Consider the following 19,832-nt stretch of genomic DNA (forward strand, 5'->3'; position numbering starts at 1 on the left):
AAAAGTTTTGCGCATTGAGTACGGCCTTTTAATGAGCAAGATGCTATAGTTGTAAAATGAAATTATAAGATTTTATTAGCTTAATTATAAGATGTAAGGTGAGTTAGGTTGCTTAGATTTTGTGTAAATGTAATATTTGCTAGAAATCACTTTTGACGTGCAGGTTTAAAGGAAAGAAATGTGATTTTAGAAGGAGAATGCTTGGGTCAAGATTGTCTAATTGTGGTTGCTATTGGCTTATGTGTAAATTAAATGTCTAGAACAAAGATAGATGTGGCAATAGTGTTTATTGAAATTCTTGACGCATTGAATGTTTAGGAGCCTGATCTCCAAAAAATATAGTAGAGCGAAAATTAGATTAGTGTAGTGAGGTTGATTTATAATTAATATGAATTTGTATGTTTTTATTGTTGCAAAATTAAATTTGGATTATGGCTTTGAGCCAAGCTAGGTAAACATACAAACAGTTGCAATTGTTTGCAGATAGTTTTCCCTTTCTTTTTTATTTATTTATTTATTTAGGTTTTTTCTTGAAGAACAAATCAACTTATTATCTATTCCTTTAGCCTTTTCTTTTTTTGAGATTAATTATTATTTTTATTTAACTATCCCGTGCATCGCACGGGTTAGTGACTAATTTGAATTAAAATGAAACCATTGATTCCGCTCAAATTAACAGATTTTGTATTTTTTGGGCAAATAAATTACTCATTTCCGATTTGATAACCATGAAGAGTTACGCATTCTGCTCGATTTTGTTATGCTTGGTACGAGTAATATATTGACTCAATCAACTTAATTTAGATTAAAAGGTCCATGTTTAATACAACTTTGTTCTAATATGGAAAGTTGGAATCCTTAGACCCAAAGCTATTCAAGTCTTCAAATCTTCATGAAAATAGACCTACTTCATGATAAAATTCACTCCTTGTTTCTTCTCATGCCATTTAAAATTTAAAATGATGGTGCTTCTTAGTTCTTAACATCACCGCTCCGTTTGTTTCAATGGAAAACCTTGTATAAAGATAGTTTTCCTTATTTTCCAATGTTTGATAGCATAAAAAAATATGAGTAAAAGGAAAACTATCTTTGGTCAATATAAAAAGTATGGCTTATTTTTAGAGATTGTTTTCCATTAAATTTTTTTGGAAAACAACTCTATCTCACAGCAAGCTAAATAAGGGAAGTTAAGAGGTTATTTTTCAACTTATTTAAAGTTGCTACCAAATATTGGAAAATGAGATAGTTTTATAGAAAATGCTTTTTAGAAAATGACTCATTTTCTAGAAAACATCATTATTGAAACAAACAGAGCGCACATTAGATTATCATTTACCCATCCTAAAATGTTTCTAGGCATAGATTAAAGGCGCCTTAGGAAGCGTTATCCAGTTTGATTTCTATGTAACACCTTTGGTCGTCTTCTCTAAGGATTTTCTCTACAACTTTATGTGCTACTATTTATTAATTCTCTTCTATGACTAAAATTATGCATGCATCAAGCTTGAAAGTGTTTAATCTATTGCGAATGTACATGCATTGGGCAAAATTTGTCCCTGCATCATACATTCCCATAATCAATTGAAACTTATTGCCACAATCACAAAAAAAAAAAAAAAAAAAAAAAAAAAAAAAAGATGTACATTTTCAAATGCATTGGGACCAATTTATTATTGTCGATTCAGACATGGTGCAACGTCGAGATAGACAGGTCTTCCTGATCTCGTCATTCTTCTTTGCTTAGCCATCGTAAGTTACAAGTTACAACGACTTAGACTTGGAATAATGGGCCAAATGGCTAAAAAGTCAGGATTGCTTGGCTTACTCTCACTAGTGATCAATCAAACACGAGTCCGGAATTTCGGTATAGAAAACATAGCACCATTAATAACAAGGACTAAAACACGAGGATGTATTAAGTTCCACTAAATTCTTTGTTAGCTATGAGTTCGAGTTAGCTCAATTGTTAAAAAAATTTATAATCGAATAAAAAATTTAGAGTTCAAATTCCCGTCAACACCAAAAATTAAGTGGTTATAGGTTGAAATCCCCTATTTATCAAAAACAAAACAAATTTGTTTGTTTGTTATCTTTTTAAAAATATTTCAATGGGAAGGAGGGTTAAACCCTAGTTAGACACATCAAGAGATATGGTATAAACTCTTAATTAGTTAATACTAAATATTACATAATTTTATAATTTTTTTATTGAATGCTTTTTTTTAGATGATTTTTTCTTTTATATAGTATTATGCTTACAAAATATATTGGTTTAAAAAATAATAATTATGTTTAAATTTAAATTTTTTATTTTAATATATATTTTAATACTATATACAAGATTGTGTTATGGATGGTAGTACATAACATCTTATTGATAAGTAATTTGGTATGTTAATTAAGAATAAAATACTCTATAATCCAATTATTGGATTTTCAAAATTCATCTAAAAATATTATTAAATAAAATAATGTTAACAAAGACTTAACATTAAAAAGTAATCAAAATTTTGGATTTCATTGATTTAAACGGAGGTTTGCTTCCTTAAAAAATATGAGGTTTGTTACTTCATAATAAGAGAAGTAAACTCAGCCGGATCCCACTCAAAAAATTTCTTAATAATATGAGGTTTGTCTTTAAAATTCTTAATAATATAAATTTCAATTTTTAATTTCTTTTAAAATTCTTTCCATTATACAACAACATCCCTTTTGAGTTGTTTTTCGATCTATAGATTATATTTGTCTTTTTTAATTTCAATTTACTCTTAAGTTTTTTTTTTTTTTTTTTTTTTTTTTTTTGTTGAGAATCTAATCTTAAGTATTTAAATGATACATTAATATCAATTAAGTTAATATATTAATGATTTTATAAAGAGTTTTTTGTTTGTAAGTATATAGTATATGCTTAAAGTTATTTGAGATGATTTTTTTTAATTATAGTATTAGTTAATAATTAACTTTCCATATATATATATATTTTTAACTTTGTTTCCTATCTAAAATCCTCGTTATGCCATTGCTACTATTTAGTAGTATAACTTTTTTATTTTTATTATTGACTTCAAAACTCAAAACTCAAAATTATTATTATTATTATTATTATTATTATTAATGTGTGTTTCAATTAGCTTAGTTCGTAAATCTCATGTCATCGAATAAGATTCGGAATATGAACTCTATCTATACCAAAAACAGATTAGTGTCTTTTTTTCTTCTTCTTTTTTGAGAAAAAACTGATTAGTGTCTTAACATAATGATAAAAGCAATCATCATAGAATGAACCCCATAAATTAGAAATATTACCATCTCAAAAAAAATAAAAATATTTACTTACTATTATTATTTTTTTGATAATGGTAATAATTAACAACTGAAATATAATTATTTGTGAGATTGCTACAAGATTTTTCTCAACTTTCTATTTGTTTTCCATATTACTTTGTTCTTTCATTGTATAATCGTTTAATTTTCAACAAAGGAGACTCTAATTAAGGGGTCAATATAACATATAAGGATACCACTTAGTCAAAAATTTTAAGCCAATGAGTTTTGGTCCAATTATACTATATTAAGCACTCCTTCTCTTTAGCATCCAATCTAGGATTTCACTACTCAACTAACAACAGTAGTCACACATGAAAATTCCAACATAACTTGTTGTAGCAATGAATTTTGAAAAGAAAGACTAAAGTGAAGGTTCAAATAAACGTTCAGTAACCTTTTATAAAATATTTTTAGCATTTTTCCATTTCAAATCTTGCACAACTAATGAGAGAGAGAGAGAGAGAGAGAGAGAGAGAGAGAGAGAGAGAGAGAGAGAGAGAGAGAGAGAGAGAGAGAGAGAGAGAGAGATGAACAATCGTAGATATCCTTGAAAAATCTCAATTTCCTTAATCTTTCACTAGAATCCTTATAGTGATGATTTTGAAGATGAACTTTCATAAATAGGGGGTGCTAGTGTTGAAGGTGGAGTGGAAGCTTGTCTAGAACTTCATTCATCTGCTCATCTTCGTTAAATAAAGGGAAACAAATGATATTTTTCTTCTTTTTGAGTGCTCCAATTCCATATGCATTCTTCATCAAATTCCACATCCCAACTGATTTTTGGTGCTTGAATTTCACAACTTATAACCCTTAGAGCTTGGACCATACCAATAAACACATACTTCTTACTATAATTATCAAGCTTGAACCTTCTTGATCTGGTACATACACATATGCAATGCTTCTAAATCCAAGCTTGCTATGTGGGGTTCTTCCTTGTACAATCCTTATGTGAGACAAAAATTGGACAAATAGACTACATGAGTAGATTCATCCCAAACTTCTTGGGACATTCACATGCCCTTTAACATTCTTTTGGTCATGTTACCACTTACCACTATCTACCACATTTTGGTATTTGAGAAACACTTTCAAATAACCCAAATTATATTAAAAAATATATATATATATATATATATATATATATATATATATATATATATATTTGGTAACCCATGAAAATTAAAATGACTCCATCTAGTTGGAAAATGTTATTCTCACCACGAATCGATTAGCTCTGATACCATGTTTTTGAAGTTGGTGGGCCTTTACATAATCACATTCCCAAACACTAATACACCACATATAATGGAAGAGTCACAATCTCAAAGCACACCAAGGAAGATAGAATGTGTGGGGTCATGGATTTTGGGATTTGGCCGAGAAGCATGGTTGGTCCGAGTCCGAAGAGTACTATCTCCTCGGACTCAAGCCAAACGCAAATCTGGCATAGATCCTAATGATCAAGGATGACCTTCCAGGAAGTTCTAATGATAGCAACGAGCATCATGAACGTACAAGAGAGATAAGGACTCAAAAATATCTAAGGAAAACTTCTATCACCGCATTAATGAGGAAGTGATCTCTGAACAGTATTATGGCAGCCTTACAGCCACCCCAGAAGACTTTTAGAGGGGGCTGATGGGACAACCATCAACTGTTCACATGTGGTCCACGTATAGGGTAAGGATGAAGGGAGAGATGTAATATAAATAAGGGTAGAGATCCCAGAGAATGGGGGAGGAAAAAAGGAGAAGAGAAAGCATTATAGCAATCTCAACAACTCCTGTAACCATTGTCATCCAATATATGCTAGAACAGAGCTCCTCGGACTGTGCCAAGAACCAACTTTCTCATACAAACCAGGTTCAATTCTTGTTGGCTCATCATTCAAAACCATATTAATTGTTATTCAAGCACTAAAACCTAGCTCTTTGACTCACTCTCTACAAATTTATTGTACTGGGTTCACTGGACCAAGATCCCTTACATTTTGAGCTTGGTCTGAAAATTGTGTCCCTACAAAATGAATGGAGAAGAGGATGGGAACTCTTTGTTTGGAGTGGAGAAAAGCACGAGTATATATACTATACCATACAATCTTAAATTCCACCATATTAAATTAGATAATTTTTTAAAATTTTACTACTCCATAGAATAACCATTTTTATATTATTGAATCAGAGAGTTTCATATGACATATGGCTTTTAGGTACATTTGGAGTGACATGAAGAAAACAAGAAATGATTCCCCTCTTCATATGTTTCCCTCTTTCTCGTTATTTTGAAACAATAATCTAAATGATCATGGACAATTGGGGTTTCTACCAGGACCACCAAAATAAAATGAGTCTCCATAATTTACGAGATTATAGCAATTGGGATTCGTAATGATTGTTTGATTGTTCCGAGGACCCGTGAGAGTTTTTGAACCATCAATAACATTGAGATTTTTGAAGAAACCAGCCTTGCCAAGCCCTTCTTCAGGGAAATGGCCACTGCCCATTTGTGTTGTGGTGTGCTGCCCATCTTGCATTAAGTTTATCACCTCTCCTCCCCATTGAACAGATGAAGCGCTATCAGACAGGATTGAGAATATGGAAGATGGCCAATATCCGAAGTCTCTATCTGCAATTTTCATCCACCAGTCTCCCTTTCCATTAATGTCCTACCTCATTGTACATGTCATGCAAATCAGTCTGTAATATTTTGAATGATAAATGAAGGTATAAAGATTAATGAAAGAGAAAAAAAATGAATCTTTTTGTGTAGAACAACATGGACACTTAAATTCACCGTCTTAAAAAATAAGTTAGGTAAAAATAAATTGTGCATAGAAAAAAAAATTAAAACTTTAAATTTAAAAAGTTGTATATAAAAATACATAAACTAAGAAATAAGAGTTTCAAATATACACTGTTACAACTAAAACGTAAGAAATTCAAACATATCTGTAACATTTGTTACTATGTGTATCCAATAAGTAAAAGTACTTGATAAAGTAATTAAATTGAAATATTGTACTACCTTCCAAACATAGAATTTGACTGAACTTTGGGTACCATCATAGTTGGAATAAGGGGTGACGGTTGCACCCGTCGCAATCTGGTTGTCGACTTGAACAAAGCCAGAGCACGCCAGATTGTAGCAACCTGTGTTTTGATATGAATCATCCTGCAGCGATGAAAAAAAATATTTATAAAAAAAGACGCTTTTCAAAAATGAAATAGTATATTTAAACATCTTTCTTAAAAAAAATAGTATATATAAACATGGCTAGTGCTGGCAGGGAAGTCAAATATTAAAACACGTACAGTCCAATACGTGAAGAGTCTAGTGTTGTTATCTCCATATAGAAATTCGTAGACCTGTTTTTCCACATAAAATAATTTTGTAAAAAAATAAAAAAGGAAAATTATTAGTAATTAATTGTTTAGCAAGCGCCTAAAAGAAAAGATGATGATGAAATTATATATACCATCATGCCGGCTTCAATGGTATTAAGATCTTGACCATTTCTACCAGCTGTCATCCAAAATTGAGACAAGCTGAACTCTTTTGTTTCCTGGGTATGGGGATTCCACACGTTTATCTCTGCCATCATTCCATAGTACTTATCTCCTTGCTCAGTAAGCACTGCATACTAGAAACTCAACCATAAAAATAAAGGTTGTTAATGTCGATTTGAGTCCTTCATTATAGTAGATACCATTGAGCTCAAACCTATTAAGAATATTGGTTAAAAATTTGGACAAGGATTTGCTGCAAACATGTTTGTAGGAGTTGTTATAAACAGTATTAAGTGTCAACTTATGAAGCTCATATGTGTCCTGGGTCATGTGCTTGTCACATGACCAGCCAAAGTCCCCAAATTCCCTTAACCACAAATAACACTTAGCTTAAACCCAAGTAAAACAAAACCCATCCAATAATTTCTTTACCGGTCCCCTGTCTCTCACACCACCACTGTTTAGTGCCACCTCGATCAGCTAAGCTCAACTGAGCCAAAACACTTCTTTCTCTCTCATTTAGTTTTACTCTTTAAAAAGTGAAAAAAAAAATGTTTTCAACATAAAAAATAAAATAAAAAGGGAAAAAAGAAGAAGAAATATTTTCAATCTGGTGAGGAAGTGAGGTAGATGAGTAGATTTATTACAGCTGTGACTCAATAAGTATGCACAAGGCTCAGATCCGATTATTCAGGAAAAAAAAGAAGAAGACTTAGATCCGATTACTTAGTGGACCACATAAAAAATTACTGCCAAAATTTTTATATTTTCAAACCCACAAAAGATTTAGAACTTTAAATCAAAGCAAAGCCAACCAAGAAAGACTATATTCTTCAGAATGTTGTGTTTTGAGTTGAATTTATATTGGCAGTGAGAGCGTGAAGCTGTAGGTGGAGAGTTGGTTCAAGTGGATGTGTGAGAGGAATATTTTGCTTTGCTCGGAGAGTTGGGCAAATTAAAACCATGAGATCAATTAATTAATATATGTTTTTCTTTGCTTGGAGAGTTGGGATATTTTACTTTGCTCAGAGGCTAAGATCATGATAGACATAGTAAGGGGAATGAGTAAGAAAGGCTCTCGCTGCCAAAAGATGGTGGTCGGTGGTGGAGTGAGAGAGAGGGACCGGCAAATAGAGAGATGGTTGGGTTGGTTAAGAGAGAGAGAGAGAGAGAGAGGGGGGGGGGGGGGGGAGTTGAGGCCTAATGGTTAAAGCTACTTATGGTTAAGGAAATTTGGGAAATTTGACTGGTCATGTGTCAAGAAACATGTTGGCTTCATAAGTTGACACCTAATACTGTTTGTAGCAACTCCTACAAACATGTTTGCAGCAAATTCTTGTCCTAAAAATTAAATAGTACCTCATGGATAACTTGACCGGCACTATATTGAGCACTAGGGATGGAATGGTGTTTTTTCCTGCCATAATTTGCTGCAGAGCCTGCCCTTAATAAATCTTCTTCTTTAGTTCTTCTTATGGGAATGGTTCCTTCTGGGCACCTTCCATTCAAGTGCCATGGCTGAGTAAATTTGGGCTCGGAGTTTGAAGAGACGTCGTTGCTCTCATTGAATGAAAACCCTTCTGGGTAAGAACTTGGTCTCATCTATTGCATTCGGTATCGTATAGATACCAATGCAAACCCAGTCCATACCATACATACAATAAGTATCAAGTTATTCGTGATACCAAATTAAATTTACTTAATTAAACAAGTTACCTGTATTGTGTGATTTTTTAACAAAGGATGATCAAAAGCTGGTTGCTTGTTGATATCTACGCAGTCAATTATATCTCCATCTGGGCTCTGTATCAGATACATTTTCTCATCACACATGCATAGATATTAGTCTAAATTCACAGTGTTGTAATAAAATTACACTGGTATTGTACATGGGACTTATGAAGAAACCACAACCCACAAAAGTGAATGACTCTTCTAAGACTAAAGCTGAAAATACGATATTGTTATATGAAGTGATTAATATAGAACACAAACATGTTATATGAAGTGATTAATAACCTCGATGGATTTAAGAGCAGGCTTGTTAAGGCGCTTCAATTGCTGCTGAACCTCCAGTTTTTGTTTCTTATCGAATATGGTGTTAGTGTTTCTATTTCCAAATGATGACATTGGTATGAGAAAGAACAAGCAGAATGTCATCTTTACTGCCCTCGTCCACCTCCTCCCACTTCCACAAGGCAGAGCCATGAGTGACTAGCTAATATTCGAATCAAGTGGCGGATTTGTGGTGTACAGAGATGTAATAGCTAGCTTTGGTAGTCCCCTTTGCAATACTTAAACATATATATACATACAAACTTCTATAGAAAGGATCACCCTATTTTTGGCCATGTCTAAATGGGACTTTGACTTAGCTGTTTAACTTTAATTTTTTCACCTTAGAAGTACAAACTTCCTATTTAATTTCCTATTGACTACTGCAATTCTTTTGTTTCTTTGTCATTTTGCTGGACCACTGGAGGTTTCCAAAATAGACTTTTGCCTTGTTGAAAGCTGCCTTGTTGAAAGCTAGCTGGTGGAAGTGATGAGTGTCTATTAAATTCCTCTAATCTAATGACTTAACAAGGAGTCAGTACAGATCTTCTGCCGTGATTTACTGTGATGGAATAGGAATTTGGTTTCGATTTGGTTTTCTATGTAACACCTTTGGTCGTCTTCTATCTAAGATATTTTCCTACAACTTTCTGTCCTAGGGTTTATTAATTCTCCTCTGTGGTAAAATTATGCATCAAACTTTAAAAGTTTAATCTGTAATTTTTTAATACAAAGAAATGCCACATCATTTAAAAAATACCAAATTATTATTCTATTAGCAATGTAAGCAATACCAATAACGGAAGTTAACCAAAGGACTTATATGGCTCATTTTAAAAAATTGAGGGATTAATTGTGCTCACTTGAAATTTGAGGGATCAATTGCGCATACAAGATAAACTTCAGGGACTAATAGGTATAGTTTCACCATATTAATTCTCCCCTGTGATTAAAATTATGCATAAACCTTTGAAAGTTTAATACGTAATTTTTTAATAAAAATAAATGCCACATCACTTAAAAAATGCTAAGTCATTATTCTGTTAGCTACATAAGTAATACCAATAATGGAAGTTAATATGGCTCATTTTGAAAATTTGAGAGACCAATCGTACTCACTTGAAACTTGAGGAACTAATTACGCACATAGGATAAACTTCATGAACTAATAGTGTAGTTTTGCCTTATTAATTCTCCTCTGTTATTAAAATTATGCATGAAGTCTATTGAATCTGAAAAAAAGTTGGAGTTTCTGCAGCCAAAGACTTGGGACAATATCGAGTAGGACAAGTCTTTGTGGTCCCATAATTTTTATTTTCTTGCCATGCCGTTACAACGACGAAGACTAGAAATGGCTTGAATCAATGTTAGAACTTAGGATGACTAAGAAATCGGGAATGCTTGGCTGTGAGCATGGATCAAGTTGATAATTGATAGTTACGGGGGAGGGGAAACATCAAGAGGTATCAATTAAGTTTCAAAACTTCTTCCGATCACTAACTCTTTCTTAATATTACATTATCTCTTTACACTATTTATGCTTACAAAATATCAAGAATTTAAAAAATGATAATTATCTGATTTATAAAATGGTTAAATTTCAATCTTTTTTATTATACACAAAAATGAGTTTATGATTTGAGTAGTACATAACATCTAATTGATAAGAAAGTTTTGTAATAGTACTACATTTATAAGTTTATCCTCCCTCCCCTTAGATATGCCATCTTGACTTCAACAAACAAAAAATCTTTCTTACTTAGATAGATCCACTTAAAAAAAAAAAATAAAATAAAACTAAATGCTATGAGTTATATATATAAACACACAAAAAATAATGTATAAGTTTTATATAGTGTAAGAACACCTATAGACGTACATGATTTTTCAATTTTTATTCTCTTTAAAACAAATTTCATAATAAAACAACATTATTTTTATGTTTGATTTGTTTTTTGACAATTCAATAATCAGCGAGGGGGGGGGGGGGGGGGGTTTTGAACCCTTAACATGACTCAGTTAGAAACACAATAGGATGTCAACAAGTTGAACTAAACACTCTTGGCAGCTATGATTGAATTTATTAGTTATATTCTATTTAAGTCTCAATTTACTCTTATGTATTCAAATGACATATTTAACTTAATATTTTATATTAATATATTAATGATTATATATATATATATATATATAAAATACCAATAGTTGTTTGTGATGATGAAGTTACATTAGCATATGTAAATTATAAAGTTCCAAATGAACTTATATCTAGATGGATTACAATTTATATTTAAACTATACCTTGTACAACAATTAAATATAATTTAATAATTCCATAGTAAGGGCGAGAGGATTTGAACTATGGATGGGTTCATCGGAAATACCAAGAGATTCTGTTAGGTTCTAAATGTTTAAAACAATTGGCAAACCGTGAGCACAAACTTGTCTACGTATAGATCTTAAGAGTTTATAGAGTTTATTAGAAAAAACTCAAGGTACTACAAGTTAAAATACAAGAACATTCAAGCTGAAGAAAGAAGATTTCAAATTCAGTGAATTCCGACCAATCGAAAATTAAATCCGACCGATTGAAAATCACAGACATGAAATTTCTACAGAATTCTATTTCAGCCCAAACTCTACTTAAACATTTAGGGTTTCATCCAGTGGCGGAGCCAGAAATTTAGGTCAAGGGGGGCAAGATTAAAAGACAAGATTGAAAGTAAAAAACTAATCTAAAAAAAAAAATTTAAACGTGAATATTAAGAGTATGCAATATACCTGTGAATATTTAAACGTGACTCAATGACTTGAATGCTTTTAAAAACTCAACAGAAACTCTAATAGCTTATTTGAATGGAGAGGGAATAGAGGAGAGTAAAGTAGAGGGAGAGAGAGTAAGTTAAATTATCTTATTTGGATTTTTTTTTTTTAAGGGAGGAGGGGGAGGGATTTGGAGGAGTTCTAATTACTTCTAACCCCTCATTTTTAATTCCCCCAAATTAGAAAGATTTGGAGGGAGAATAGAGCATAGAAATGTTTGACCAAATGAATTACCAAATTTACCTTTACCATATTAAAAAAAATTACAAACTATGAAAAAACTAATTATTCTCCTCTCCTTATTTAATTTTAAAAACATCCAGAAGTTTTTTTTAATTATTATTATTATGGGAGGCGCACTTTATACTGTATTATATATACACTTTTTTTTCAAAGTTCTATTAGTATTAGGCTGTTGTGATTCCTATTTCGTATAGGCGTATAGTATTAGCAGTAGGTTTTTTTTTTTAATCATTATTAGGTGGGACCCATAGTTTTATATTAGAGTTATAGTAGTCTCAAAGTTTTAGGACCTGTTTGGTATTGTTATTCTAGTAACGTTGTATGTATTTTTTGGAAATATGTATAGGTGAAAAAGTGTATAAAAATATATGTAATATTGTTTAAAACTTAAAAACTGTTGTTAAAATTGTGGTGCCAAACACCCCCTTTAATTAAGGCTGTTGAGTTATGAACCATGTAGCAGTAGGTTGTTCCCAATAAATAGAAATTTTTTTTTTGTCTTTTGTGTAGAGGGCAAATAGTACATTTCAATGCAATATACAGTCATTATTAGTAAAAAAATTTGGAAGTTCAAGGGGGGCACCTGCCCCCTCCCCTCCTCCCTCCGCCCTTGCTTGTAATTGGATAAATTTAGGATGAGTTTAGTACTTCGAAAAACAAGTGTTCAAGTTAAGTATTGAAGCCATGTAAATCTGACCAAGAAACAAGTGAAGAAAGTGTTGTTCATTAAGAAATTTAGTGTTGAAAAAAGTGAAGAAAGTGTTGTTCCTTTCTATCGACATTTAGTGTTGAAGCTCGATAGATTCTTGATACAAGCTGTAACTATTGAGAATTACGAAATCAGGTTTTTCAGATCTGATTACACGCATATCCTTGACTATTTGTGCAGGGTTTCTTTTCTCACAACCCTAGACATATATAAGGATTATTTTAAGAGCCGTCATAGGGATGCAAGGTGATGTAAAGTGATAACATATGCACATTATGACCGAAGATAGAATTTGCTCTAGTTCATCATATTCTCTGTAGAAACTATTGCGTTTTTATGCCAAGGGTTTTGTGACCAAGAAGCTTCCTGATCTTCATTGTAGATGAACTGAAGAACTTTGCAAGTAACATCTTCTTCAAGTTGGTGTATTAGTCACGTACTGGGATTCGTGCATTATTGGTTAGTCACGTATTGGGATTCAAAATGAGCTATATAAGTTTTCAAAATGAGCCGTATAAGTTTTTTGGTTAATTTCCACTAGTAGTATTGCTTAGGTTACTAACAGAATAATAAATTGACATCTTGTAAATGATGTGGCATTTCTTTTTATTAAAAAGTTTACAGATTAAACTTTTAACGTTTAATGCATAATTTTAACCACGGAGGAGAATTAATAAACCCTAGGACAGAAAGTTGTAAGAAAAATCCTTAGATAGAAGATGACCAAAGGTGTTACATAGAAAACCAAACCGGAACCAAATACCTATTCCATCACAGTAATTCATGGCAGAAGATCTGTACTGACTCCTTGTTAAGTCATTATAATGACTTAACAAGGAATCAGTACAGATCTTCCACCAGCTAGCTTCCAACAAGGCAAAAGTCTATTTTGGAATACTCCAGTGGTCCAGCCAACCAGCCAGGGGAGAAAAGTCTTGTAGCAATCTCACAAATAATTGTACTTCAGTTGTTAATTATTACCATTATCAAAAAAATAATAATAGTAAGTAAATATTTTTCTTTTTTATTTGAGATGTTATTATTTCTAATTTATGGGGTTCATTCCATGATGATTGCTCTTATCATTGTGTTAAGACATTAATCAGTTTTTGGTATAGATAGAGTTCATTATCTGAATCTTATTCAATGGCATGAGATTTTACCAACTAAGCTAATTAGAACACGCATTAATAATAATAATAATAATAATAATAATAATAATAATAATAATTTTGAGTTTTGAAGTCAATAATAAAAAAAAGTTATACTAGTAAATAGTAGCAAAGCATAAGTTAATTATTAACTAACTATTCGTGCGTGTGATGAGACTTTTTATTATTTTTTATTATTTATTTTTTATAGTGTCATTTTTTTTTTGAGTAAAGATGATAGTCATAATTTTTATTTATATATATATATATATATATATATATTTTGAATCTAACAGCAGAGTGGTTCTATTTTTTAGGCAATATTTTAGTGTAAGTTAGAGTTATATTTTTACAGGATTGTCATTTTGTTTTTTCTCTACTTAAATATAGGGGTGTAAGCTCCTTAAATAGTAGTATAGATACTATATTTAAAAAATCATCTCAAATAACTTTAAGCATATAATATATACTTATAAACAAAAAACTCTTTATGAAATCATTAATATATTAACTTAATTAATATAAATATATCATTTAAATACTTAAGCTAGAGTAGATTCTTATAAAAAAAATAAAAATAAAAATAAAACTTAAGAACAAATTGAACTTGAAAAAGACAAATATAATCTATAAATCGAAAAAAACTCAAAGGGGATGTTGTTGTATAATGGAAATAATTTTAAAAGATAATAAAAATTGAAATTTATATTATTAAAAAATTTAAAGAAAAACCTCATATTATTAAGAACTTTTTTGAGTGGCATCCGGCTGAGTTTACTTCTCTTATTATGAAGTAACAAACCTCAGTTTAAATCAATGAAATCCATATTTTTGATTACTTTTTAATGTTAAGTCTTTGTTAATATTATATTATTTAATAATTTTTTTAGATTAATTTTGAAAATCCAATAATTGGATTATAGGGTATTTTATTCTTAATAAACATACCAAATTACTTATTAAAAAGATGTTATGTACCACCATCCATGACACAATCTTGTGTATAATATTAAAATAACAAATTGAAGTTTAAACATTTTTAAATGAGATATTTATTATTTTTTAAACCAATATATTTCGTAAGCATAATATTATAAAAATAAAAAGAAAAAAGCTTCTAAAAAATCATTTAATTATAAAAATTATAAAATTATGTAATATTAAGTATTAACTAATTAAGAGTTTACACCGTATCTCTTGATGTGTCTAGCTGGGGTTTAACCCTCCCTCTCATTGAAATATATTTTAAAAGAAAACAAACAAACAAATTTGTTTTGTTTTTGATAAATAGGGGATTTCAACTTATAACCACTTCTTGAAAATTACTCTTATCATCAAGCTAAAACACTCATTAATTTTTAGTATTGACGGAGATTCGAACCCTAGATATTTTTTTTATTCGATTATAAGAATTTTTAGCAATCAAGCTAACTCGAACTTACAACAAACAAAGAGTTCAGTGGAACTTAATCCACCCTCGTGTTTTAGTCCTTGTTTTTAATAGTGCTATGTTTTCTATACCAAAATTCCGCACTCGTGTTTGATTGATGACCAGTGGAAGCAAGCTAAACAATCCTGACTTCTTAGCCATTTGTTCCATTCCAAGTCTAAGTCGCTGTAATTTGTAACTTACGATGGCTAAGCAAAGAAGAATGACAAGACCAGGAAGACCTGTCCATCTCGATGTTGTACCATGTCTGAATCGACAGACTTCACTTGCAAGTTGCAATAGCTTCCAAGTTCCAACAAGAATAAATTGGTCCCAATGCATTTGAAAATGGGCGACTCATGACTGGATAGCAAATTGCTCATGTACATCTTTTTTCTTTTCTTTTTTTGTGGTCGTGGTAAGTTTGAATTGATTATGGGAGTGTATGATGCAGGGACAAATTTTGCCCACTGCATAGTACATATACATTTTCAATAGATTAAACTCTTTCAAGCTTGATGCATGCATAATTTTAATCATAGAAGAGAATTAATAAATGGTAGCACATAAAGTTGTAGAAAAAATCCTTAGAAAAGACGACCAAATGTGTTAAATAGAAATCAAACTGGATCGATAACGCTTCCTAAGGTGCCTCTACTCCATGCCAGAGTCTATTTTGGAATCCTCCACCCAAAGACCTGTCCATCTCGATGTTGCCCCGAGTCTTTATCTACAGAAACTTCAACTTTACCTGATTCAATAGAGTTCACTTGCAACAATAATAAGTTAGACCCGTTGCATTTGAAAATGGGGGATTCACTAAAAAGCAAATTGCTCATCTAGGTCCCTTTTCTTTCTGTTTTTAAATGATATGAAACTCTTAATTTTGTTAGAGTTAGAAAATAAAATTTAACTTCAAAATAAAATCTAGTAATATTGAGATGTTCATGTTCTGTAAAATTTTGAATCTTTAGAATTACATCTCTTCACTGCATTATTTTGCAAAATAGCACTCAATGTTGGCTCTGAAACCGCAACTCCCACAATTGTGGGGAGTTCGAGTCCCACACAGCACTAACTGATATGGGAATATCTCATCCCATTAAACACGGGCACATCAATGATGGAGAATCATTACCCCCACAAGGCACCTATGGAAGTCAACCTGGTCAGTGTACCCATTAATGAAGGATCTGAAACCGCAACTCCCACAATGCACGTGCACACTAATTGTGGGGAATTGAGTTCCCCACAAGACTTTAGACAAAATTCATCAAATTTTCTTCTATTCTGATCAAGCATATTAAATTTTTTATGCGTACGCAGATTATTTGCCACTCAATCAAATAAATTCATTTTTTGAAATTCATTTTTTGTGTGTAATTTTAAAGTACAAAAAATATTGAAATTTAAATGAATGAGAGAGTTATTATTTGTTTTAATATTTTGATATTTTGGAAGAATAATCTATATTATCTATAACAGAATTCCTCTATTTGATCTAAACTTTTTAAAGGTAAAAGATATACCATCATCCAGTAACCAATGAGTCAATGATTTCTCTAACAAATGTTTTAGGATTATGGTCAATAGCAGCGCTTTTAAACAGCTACTAAAGCATGTATTCAAAAAAGAAAAAGAAAAAGAAAAAAAAAAAAACATATAGTGTGTCACTTTCAAATCACCAAGGTAGCTTGCTCGAAACTATCGGGACCTTTACCGGCATTTTTCAAACTGCCGGTGTAGCTCACCTGAGGTTATTGTCACACTTGTTGGCCAGCGATTGAAAGCACTAGCATTAGATTTTTAAAATATGTAATCATGTTAAATTTATTTAGTAAGAATTGTAGCCCTACAACTAAGTTTGTAGCCAAACTTTGTCCTTAAATTTTGGTCCCCTTAACAATATATTAGGTCCTTACAAACAAAAAGAAAAAGCCCAAGAAAATTTTTATCTAACTAAAATTTTGAAAATGATGTAACTTGCAACATTGATAACAAGACTATCATGCAAAGACTTCAAAATAAGAAAATTCGTAGAAGAAAATTGTAAGACTTTTTGTATTTGTGTGTGTTTATTTTTTTTTATTTGGTCAATATATAAAGTTTTTTTTATTAAATTTTGTATAATTTCATTATTTTAATGACCACCTTAGAAAATATTCCTGGAGCCGCCATTGGCCGTAGCCTTTGCTGTTGACCACCATAACTTTAGATTACAAAAATTTGAAATATTTGATTTGTAAACATGTATAGTGTGTGGGTTTTAGGCCCAACTAGATTATTTGTATAGTACACATTCATGTACTACACTCTTACTTGTATTGCACTCACATGTCTCCTGTATAAAGACACTCATGTATATTCTTTCTGTGTGAAATACAATACTATTGAATTCAGTATTTCTAACATGGTATCAGAGTCACCTTCCTACGGCCATAGTTTTCTATCCTTATGGTGTATTAAGAGCAATCTTTGTTTTCCTCTATGTTTCTTCACTGCGTTCATCTTCTTTGGCTTCCCATTGTTGCCATCAAAACTCTCCGGTATAGTCATGCCACTGTTAAGTCGCATCAACACTGCAATACCATTACCGTCCTCAAACCATTGTCACAGACCCAAACTTCATTCAAGGGATCTTCTCAATCTAATCAAATCTCAAGATTTCATCTTGAGTTTAAGAGGAGGTGTTAGAGATAAATTAGCTCATTAGCATAAGCCCAAGCCTAATTCTACTTTGTGTGCAAGCCAAGTCTCCTACTTGTACTAGAAGCCTATTAGTTTAGGGTTTAGTCTACTATATATACATATGTTATGATTTATTGTAATACAGATTTTGTACTACACTCTTATATAATAAAGATGTAGCCCTTAAGGGTTTCCTCTGTAGATGTAGGCCGTAATATTGAACCATGTAAGCCTTGTGTTCCTATTTTATGCTTCTCTCTCCCACATATATTCAAGCATGTAGTCTTTATATTACTCAAGCCAACTATGCTTCTAACCTTTTGTCTCGAACTGGACTCACTAACAGCAAGACTATTGACACTTCAGTTGAACTTAATGCGCATCTGACTCCCTTCGGGGGGGAAACCATTTTCTAATCCTTCTTTTTACAGATGATTGGTTGGCAGCCTATTTTATCTCACAGTTACTCATCCAGACATTTCCTATATTATTCATTAGGTAAGCTAGTATTTGTCTGCTCCATGATCAACTCACTACGCTACTGTTCTGCACATTCTTTGATACTTGAAGGGCACTCTCTTCCATGGCCTTTTCTACTTAGCTCAGTCTCCTCTTGTACTCCGTGCATTTTCTGATACTGATTAGGAAGGAGATCTCACTAATCGTAGGTCCACCACTGATTATTGCTTTCTCCTAGGCCCTTCTTTGATTTCCTGGCGAAGTAAGAAACAAACCTTTGTGGCCCGCTCCAGTACTGAATCAGAATATCGTGCCCTTGCTGATACCACATTTGAGCTCCTTTGGCTACGATGGCTTCTTAAGGATTTAGATGTGTCCGCATCCTCTGCTACTCCTCATTATTGTGACAACCAGAGTGCCATTCATATTGCTCACAATGATATCTTCCATGAACGGACTAAACACATCGAAATTAATTTTCATTTTATCTGTTATCATCTTTTCCATTGTGCTCTCAAGCTCTTCTCCGTCTCCTCCAAAGATCAACTTGCAGATATCTTCACCAAGTCACATCCAAAGGGATGTCTTTATGATTTGGTTGACAACCTCAAGCTGATCTCACATCCACCTTGAGTTTGAGGGAGGCTGTTAACATGTATAGTGTTTTGGGCTTTAGGCCCAACTAGATTACTTGTATAGCACACATTCTTGTGTGTAGTATAACTTACCCCACCCTCCCTTAAAAGTTACCATGGCTTTTGAGTGGAGTTGTGGTGTGCCTTTGTATTAGAACCCTTTTCCCTCTCCGTTGTGTGTTTGTGTGTATGTTTGTTTCTAAAAAAAAAAAGATTACTTGTATAGCACACATTCTTGTACTACACTCTCTCTTGTACTACACTCTCACTTGTACTGCACTCATATGCCTCCTATATAAAGACACTCATGTATATTCTTTCCGTGTGAAATACAATACTATTGAATTCAGTATTTTTAACATGATTGATGATATTGCTATTGATCTTTTATCTTTTAGAAATTTTGCAAGCATGGAAGTTATAAGAAAGAAATGTAATCTAATGGTGAATTTATTTATTGTTATATATATTTACTAATAGTCTTTTTTATAATATGCATTTTTACATAGAAAAGAAAAACATACTGATTGCCCTAATTTATTTTCCAAATTTCTCGAAATTCCCATTATATTGCCAACTTTCTTGGGTCCAAACCCTAGCATTCCATTCATATAAATAGGCAAAAATGCACTATTCGTCTCTACATTTTGGGCCAATTCTCATTTTGGTCCCAAAATTGATTTCGTTACAAATTTCATCCCTAAAAAAAGAAAATCATTTTTAAAATCATCATTGCCGTCATCTAATCAACCTCCTACGTGGCAGACGGAATGCCTTACTTGCTGAGGTGGTGCTGATGTGGCC

The 19,832-nt window shown here is 31.9% G+C and overlaps 1 protein-coding gene across 1 annotated transcript; it reads right to left on the reverse strand.

The window, feature by feature from the left end:
* Positions 1–5,493: 5,493 nt before the first annotated feature.
* Positions 5,494–9,105, reverse strand: LOC142615592 (protein neprosin-like). Its single transcript, XM_075788333.1, has 7 exons — positions 8,856–9,105; positions 8,553–8,639; positions 8,196–8,438; positions 6,806–6,970; positions 6,642–6,695; positions 6,355–6,501; positions 5,494–5,995 (listed from the first exon to the last, which is right to left on the reverse strand). The coding sequence occupies exons 1-7, from the start codon at positions 9,042–9,044 to the stop codon at positions 5,633–5,635; spliced, it is 1,248 nt and encodes a 415-aa protein (XP_075644448.1). The 5' UTR covers positions 9,045–9,105; the 3' UTR covers positions 5,494–5,632.
* Between the last annotated feature and the right edge of the window lie 10,727 nt (positions 9,106–19,832).

The sequence above is a fragment of the Castanea sativa genome, chromosome 11 (assembly GCF_040712315.1).
Source record: "Castanea sativa cultivar Marrone di Chiusa Pesio chromosome 11, ASM4071231v1".
NCBI classification, from domain to species: Eukaryota; Viridiplantae; Streptophyta; class Magnoliopsida; order Fagales; family Fagaceae; genus Castanea; species Castanea sativa.